This window comes from Apaloderma vittatum, unplaced genomic scaffold (genome assembly GCF_000703405.1).
Source record: "Apaloderma vittatum isolate BGI_N311 unplaced genomic scaffold, ASM70340v1 scaffold5583, whole genome shotgun sequence".
Classification (NCBI taxonomy): Eukaryota; Metazoa; Chordata; class Aves; order Trogoniformes; family Trogonidae; genus Apaloderma; species Apaloderma vittatum.
This window is the reverse complement of record NW_009707383.1, coordinates 7,357-14,895: the sequence shown is the minus strand read 5'-3', so window position 1 is coordinate 14,895 and position 7,539 is coordinate 7,357. Positions and strand designations below refer to the sequence as shown.

The following is a 7,539-nucleotide window of genomic DNA, read 5'->3' as shown; positions in this document are numbered from 1 at the left end:
TAGGGAAAGGCGAAGTAAACTCACTGGGACATGAGGCAGTGGTTGGATTCGGGATTCAGGCAGAAGCTGCATTCCCCACACTGTGGGGCACAAAGGGGGATGACTTTGTCACCTAGAATAATGCACATCCCGTGTTAGATGCCTCTCAGCAGGCTCTGAGGGTGCTGCTTGTTGGAGAGCTGACTTCTGGATGTGTATTCGTGCATGCATCTGTTACCTGGTTTCACAGAGGTCACTCCTTCTCCAACACTTTCCACGATCCCAGCACCTTCGTGGCCTGGGATAACTGGGAAATCTGCACTGGGAAAACAACCTTCCAAAAGGTGCTCATCTGTGCGACAGATGCCAGTGGCCACAATCTGTTTGGAGACGAACATGTAGATGAAGCAGTCTGGCATAACTTAGCAGGGAGAACTTGGCAGGGAGAAGTTTTGTGTGTGCACAGGTGTGCCACAGAGTTTGTTAATCCAGTGAAGACTGTCTTTTTCTAATGAAGTAAACAGGACCACTACCAAGAGCCATGGGAGGTGTTGTGGTGAATAGTTCAAGGGCGTTATATGGCCACTGGTCTGCTGCAGCAGTCTGTCTCTGCAGTTCCTCACTGTCTCGGAGTCCTGCTGTGCAGAGTCTTGTGCTTTTATCCACAAGCTACTGTCTCTCAGCTGAAAGCCCAACAGGAACCCAATATTTTGAGTGTCAAATCTGAATTTATTTTCTTGTTGTCTGGGATCTAGTGTCCATGATGAAGGATGAGGTTCTCTAGAACATATCACTGCCTTAATTTTGATGGCACAGTGAAATCTGCAGCTAAACTATATGTAAGGTCAAGAAGTGTCATAAGCTGTGAATATTTACATGGAAAACTTTCTTCATTTGATTTCTTCAGTTGGGAAGAGAAAGATGAGAAAAAAATACCTTTACTGGTGCTGAAATATTGTTAACCAATACACATTTTCTTGTGTGAATCTATTTGTGGGTTCTAAAGCAGTTTGTACTTAATGAGAGTGTTAGTCTTCTCTTTAAGAAAACTGTAGTCCAAGAGATGGTTGGCATGAATGCTTTGCAGTCTGCAGTAAAGCTGAAGGGAAAAATGAACTGAACCCAAACTGGGGAGATTATCTGGGGACTTCTGCATTTTACCACCCAGTGCTCCTGAGAGTCTGAGTTAGACCACACAGGTGTCAGATTAGAAGTGGATCGGGAACTGGACTGATCGGCATGTTTTCTTCACTATGCAGTGGTAGTCAGATAGCATCAACTGTGAACATTTTAACCTGAATTTTTGTTGTTGTTTTGTTCATGTAACACTTCCTCACCTCTATTCCCCACCTCTCCAGTTCCTTCCACAAAAGTAATGGAAAATGGTATTGTGAGGGAGCAGCCACAGCAGAGATGCTGCTCATGGCAGGAAGAGGCAGGAGCCAAGGGTGACCACAGGGCAGGCAGTACCCTCAAGGATCAGGACCTGGTCCCACAGCACCTGAACACAGTGGGTGGAGCTGAGTGCTGCTAACAGGGTTTGTAGACAGCCCCAGGCCAGCGATAAACCAGGGGCAGAACCCATGCAGAAGTCGAGGCACAGTGACAGGAGAAGAGCTGGAGGTGAGACTAGAGCCAGGTCCACAGTATGGATCCCTGTGGTCTGCCCAGAAGAGAGAGCTGGAGTCAGGAATTCCTATGCCATAGCTTAGGCAAAGACTAATCAGAAAGGGAGCCACTGGCAGATGGTGCATGTGTGGGGGTTACAGCTAAGGCTGCTCTGGACTGTTAAAGCCTTTTGGTGGACACAGATCCCTGACAGTTATATTCAAGGTATAGTCACAAAAAGAGCAATTCCCACAGGGGAGAAAATAATAGTGAAATGTGTTTTACCTTGATACGGACTTCACCTGCCTTTGGAGGTGCAACCTCCACCTCCTCAACGGAGAGTGGTTTGCCCACGGCCCAGGCAACAGCAGCTCTGCATTTGATAACCTGGAAGCAACAGAGGGGATGATGCCACAAGGGAACATCTGCCTTTGGTGCACTGTTGGGGACGGTTGAGCTGCAGAAACTCAGTAGTGCTCAGCTGCACATGGGGCTAGGTTCGGTAAACACTGGCATAGTTTAGGATCTGAGGGAAAACGATTTGTGGTTTTTCACAAAGAGTATGAGGTGTATCATTAGGGAATTACTGGATTGTTAATGGCTTTTGTGGCTTTTTCATAATGTCACCATATGGACAGATTGTGCTCTGATGGGGAGTGTGGACCTAGCTAGAAGAAATGCCTGTTATTTCTCCTTTGCCAAGCGGATGATTTGTGTGTGACATCCCCCAAACCCCAAGGTGATCAACCCAAAGCTGGTTTGACATCAGCAAAATTTGCAACTTGAAGAGGGTATTGCCAGGAACAAGGCTGAATGCAGGAGGTGAGGGCTGCAAGACCGCACGTCTGTTTTCCAGCACAGAGTGAGGCTGAGCAGGAGAGTGACTTTCAGAGTGGTACGATTTGTATTTTCATTCCTGAGCTACTGGGCAGAACAGGAGGGGAAATGCAATACCTCAGGCAGGTACTGACAGATGCAGTTGTATGAAAGCAGAAGCTGATGTCATTCAAAGGGATTTGGATGAATTAGGGCAGTAAGGTAAGAGGAGAAAGGGCGTGCAGTAGAGGTGCGCAGGCTGAGCCATTTGCAGAATATTTCCCAAAGAGCAAGGCATCTCGTAAATAAACATGAGAAATGCGTTGTCCTTACTTTTCCAGAAGTGGCCATGAGGTCTTAGCAGAGCTGTTGCTGCCGCTGCAGTAGGCTGGAGGGAAGCTGCTGCCCGTCTGTCCGAAGCCCTGTGTTATGAAAAGTCCTGGCCCTGGAGCAGTCCTGGAAACATGATACTGTCACCAGAGAGCGGAGAGCTGTGGTTAATTAGTGACCAGAGCTCACTGTGTGACTGGACAGAAGTCCTCCAAGGAGGCTTTTATTGGTGACTCTGCCTCAGGTCTGTGCCCTGCCTTCCCTGCCTGAAAGGCACAGAAAGCTCAGAGAGGTTTTTCTGCTCCAGTTACTTCTGGGAGGTATGTAGGGGGGAGACTGGCGGCACTGCTGGGGCTTCATGGGGTCCCCTTGTTGCCAAAGAGTAGTGTTTGACTGGGCAGTGGTTCACGCCAAGGAATTTGCAGAAGGATTTGAAGTTCAAAAAAGAAAAAAAAGGCAGTGAAAATGTGATATGGCAGACAAACACACATGCTCTTCTGCAGTGTACCTTAACTCTGTGTGGTGTTGCAGCTATAGTCACCTGGGTAGAAAGAGAAGAAGTGTCAGAAAGGTGTTAAGTTTTCGTTTGACCAAGGACACATTTGTTTCTCTTGTGTGTAACCACGTTTGCAAGGGAATTTGTTCCCCCATGCTCTCTCCTGGGTCTCACAGATCTGCTTCTGTGGCGGCATCATGCAAGGTGATTTATAGGAGACTGGATGAGCGGGACCTTGTTGGAGGATGCAGACAAGACGAGCCTCCTTTGTGTGATGTAACCCTCGTGGTTATATGTTCAGGCGGCTGCCTGGAGCTGTTTATGTTGGCACTTGCCACCGTGTGTCCCAGGCACGTTTCACAGGGCAAGGAGGAAGGTCAACAGCTGTCCTCAGGCTCAACCCTCAGCTCTCAAATTCCTCAAACCTATCTCTGGCTTCACCAATGCAGAGTGGCAGTGCTACTGTGGCGCAGCAGCTGGCTGAGCTCTTGACCCAAACATGGTATCCCAGTGGTGTGACAGTGAATTGTTTTAGTTTATACCTTTAAAACCAAAGTGAGAAAAATTTACACCAATCGTAAAGATATGTATGACTAGAGTCACTCAAGCTCCTCTGGAAAGGTAAAAAATAATATAAAAGTGGCCTAAAAGAGGAGGGGTATTAGGGACACCCTCTGTCATCACAGACCGCCTCTGACTTCTGGGATCAGTCAACAGGCAGAGCCTCTCTTTCCTCCGCTTAGGGATGGCTTGGACTGTCTTGGTTAAGCCCAGTTGATGCTGATTTGTCCCAGCTTGCTGCAGCCCAGCTTGGCTTAGCTTAGTCTGGCTCAGTTCTGCTGAGCTTGTCTGCGCTCAGCTCTCTGCTGCCTGGCGTGGCCTGGGTCAGCCTGGCCTGATTCAGCTTGGCCTGGTTCAGCTCAGCCCAGACAAGTTTGGCCCAGTTCCTCTCAACTTGATTCAGCCTGGTTTGAACCAGGCTTGCTGCTTGTGCTGTGGCACAATTCAGCACAGCATGGCTCAGCTTTTCCCAACTTGGCTTTGCAGCCTGGCTCACTGTGGCTTAGCCTAGCTTTGCCTGGCTTGTCCAGGATTGGCCCTGCTTCACTCAGTTTGTTAGGCCTCTGTCTGGCTCAGCTTGTCTCCACTCTGCTCAACTCTGTACAGTTTGGCTCACTGGAGTCCAGCTCAGCTCGGCTTGCTCTAGTTCGGTCCAGCTTGGTCCAGCTCAGCCTGCCTGAACTTGGCCCAGTTCAGCCCACATTGGTCTGTGTGGGCCTGGCTTGGCTTGATGTGGCTCTGTCCAGCTCAGCTCTGCTTGGGTTGCTGCAGCCCTGCCTGGCTTGGCTCGGCTCAGCCAGTTCAGCATGGCTTGATGTGGCCCTGTTTGTCCTTGCTGATCTTGGCTAGCTGCAGCCTAGCTTGGCTTAGCTTGGCCCAGCTTGGTTCTGTTGAGCTTGGCTGTGCTCGCTGTGGCTCGACTCAGCAGTCCCCCAATTTGGTTTGGGCTGTCTCAGCTTGACCCAGTTTGGCCTGGCTCTACTTGGCTCACTGCAACCTGGGTCTGCTCAGATTGGCCTGGCTCAGGTTTGTCAGTGTTGGATGTTCAAAACTTGCTGTGTCCCAGTTGGTCTTGGCCCACCTCAGCTCTGTTCAATTTGGCTCTGCTTGGCCTGCTGTGTCCCAGTTTAGTCCAGCTTGTCTTGTCTCACTGGCAGTCCACTTTGGCCTGGTTCAGCTCGTCTTGGCCCAACTTTGCCAGGGTCAGCCTGGCTTTGTGTGGCCAAGACTGGCCAGGTCCAGCTCATCTCAGTTTGCATCGGCTCAGCTGACACCGGCTCACTCCAGCTTGGTTCAGCTTGGTTTGGCCTGGCTAGGCCACGGGCAGCTCTTTTTGACTTGACAGCACTTGGCTTGCTGCCTCCTGATTTGCCCTCACTTGGCTAGGATTGCCCATGATTGACCTGGTTTAGCCTGGCTCTGTCTGTTATGGCTTGGCTCAACTTTGTGCGACTCCTTACAGCTTGGCTGTATTTGACTCGCTTTGGCCCAGCCAGGCCCAGCCAAGCCTGGCCTGATTCAGTCAGTCTTGGCTCAGGTGGGTGTGGGTTGGCTCAGTTCGTCTCTGTCCAGCTGAGCTCTTCTTGGGTCTCTGCAGCACTGCCAGCTTGGCTAAGCTTGGCCTAGCTCGCTTCAGCCTGTCTTGGCCGCATCTAGGTTGTTCCAGCCTGTCTTGTCTCACTGCAGCCTGACTTGGCTTAGCTTGGTGTGGCTCGGTTCTGATGAGCTCAACTGCATATTAACCCTCTTCTAGCTCCTAAAGAAATACCATATTCTTTGAGTCTTTGAGCTACGTCAGGTAAATTGCTGCAGTAACATCAGTCTGTGTGAATCTGTGTTCAGCTCCATTACCCAGGGAGTAATTAGTGAAACTACAGACAGGACTTTTTGCGGTTCACTTGACATTAATGATTCTATAATGGTTTCTAGGATGATGGTGCCTAACTCTCGGGCATTTAGAAGAAACTAGTGTGCTTTATGTTAAGGTTGAGGACCCCCGTATTTGGGCTCTGCTTGCTTTCCTCCCACTGCTGTAGCAACAGTGAATGAAATAATATTGGTATTTGGGCCCATGTCATGAGTTGGAGCCTGTTAGGAAAGACTTGGAGGGAAAAGTTGTGAGAATATTGAATTACCAAATAAAGCACAGTAGCCCTGTGATCTCATGGGACTAACAATACAACTAATAACTGACAGGACTAACAATACTACTACAAGGATTGTTCTGCTGCTGCAGTCCTCCCTATTGGTTCAATTTCAGGCTAAACTATTGTTGTATATTGATCCTGAATGGAGCAGACCATGTTTCTGAGGTGTTGTGTTAGTTTTTCATGCCCAGATTAGAGGTCTCACTGTGTTTGTGCAGTGTATGGAAGAGTGAATTTCTCGCTTGCGACTGGATGCTGTGGGTTGTCTGAATGGTGGCACCTCACTTTTGTCATGGCAAGCCCTCTGATTCCTACCACAGCCTGAGAGGGTCTTGCTGCTTCTCACAACACCTCTTTGGGTCCTGTCATCCCCACTTTGGTGTATTCATTTGGTTTTGTATATGAACCTTTTTCTTGACCCCATCAACCCAAGGAAATGGTCAGGAGGCCGATGGGACCAAGCACAGTTTGGCACCTGACAGGGCTACCCTGGCTAAAAGCTTCTTCACTGTGCATGTGAGAGAAGGAATAGGAAGTTTGGGGAGTTCAGAGAAAGAAATTAATATTAATTTGGGATGTTGGAAGAGAAGGAACAAATCCCCCTCTATGAGAAGTGCTGCTGTTTGTCATATGGATATGATTATACAGAAGGAGGTAGGTCCATCCAGCTCTGTGTGAGGATGCTCTGGTGGCAGAATTGCCTTGGCTTAGGTGTAGTTTGCCAACAGTACACCAGTTTAAATTCACACCTTGAATTACACAGAACACATCAGATCTTGCACATTTTAGGTAGCTGAAAATAAAGCCTCATAATTATCAATGGTATTAGCAATTATGGTAATCATCTCCTTCCTTGGTAAGCAGTCCTGTATATGGAAATGCTAAAATACAGCCATTAGCAAATCTCCATGTTAAAACTTCTGTGCAAGGCTTGGTGCATCCACAGGTTTTATAGCCTGTAAATTAGAAGGGATTTGAAAATGAGGAGTGTTTTTACAAGTGGCCAGGCATTCCAAGTGATAGTAGAAAAGATTCAGATGAAAATATGTAACCTAAAAGCAAGAGCTATTAAACAGCAATTGAGGATTTGAATTTGATTCTTAAATAAGAGGTGTGTGCTCTTTTAAATTGATAAAAAGAAAGGAAAACCTGAGTAGTTGGGCAGCACATGTCAGGTAGGTATTGACTTTCTTTTGCCTTTCTCTAAAGCACATGTAGATCTGGACTTGATTCCTACACAGATCCAGACAGATCACTTCTCTGCTGCATAGTTAAAGCTTCTCTGTCCCTCTGTGGAACCTCCCAACAGCACGCATATCTGTGTTTTATTCAACGTGCTCCAGTCTAAATGTAGTCTGATTGCTTTCCAAATAAGCCCAGGTCTGCTACTCATTCTGATTCACCGTTTTAAACTTAATTATTTGCTGTTCTATGTAAAAAGATGCTCTAGGAGGCAACTGGTGATTATTTTTTAAAAAAAAATCACTGTAGGCCTCCAGGATTAGTCTTCAGGGATATGATCCTGTCACAGCACCCCATCTCAATCTTATACCAAAAGTTACTTAAAAAGAAATCAAATCAACCCTGCTATACCCAAAAACC

At 47.7% G+C, this 7,539-nt stretch overlaps 1 protein-coding gene across 1 annotated transcript in view; it reads right to left on the bottom strand.

The window, feature by feature from the left end:
* LOC104271483 (alcohol dehydrogenase 1) overlaps positions 1 to 2,754 on the bottom strand; it is a 6,348-nt gene extending 3,594 nt beyond the window's left edge. The window contains exons 1-4 of the mRNA XM_009866163.1: positions 2,737 to 2,754; positions 1,873 to 1,974; positions 218 to 359; positions 25 to 112 (exon numbers count right to left, since the gene is read on the bottom strand). Coding sequence (XP_009864465.1) covers positions 25 to 112; positions 218 to 359; positions 1,873 to 1,974; positions 2,737 to 2,754 — 350 coding nt within the window. The remainder of the gene's footprint in view (positions 1 to 24; positions 113 to 217; positions 360 to 1,872; positions 1,975 to 2,736) is intronic.
* Between the last annotated feature and the right edge of the window lie 4,785 nt (positions 2,755 to 7,539).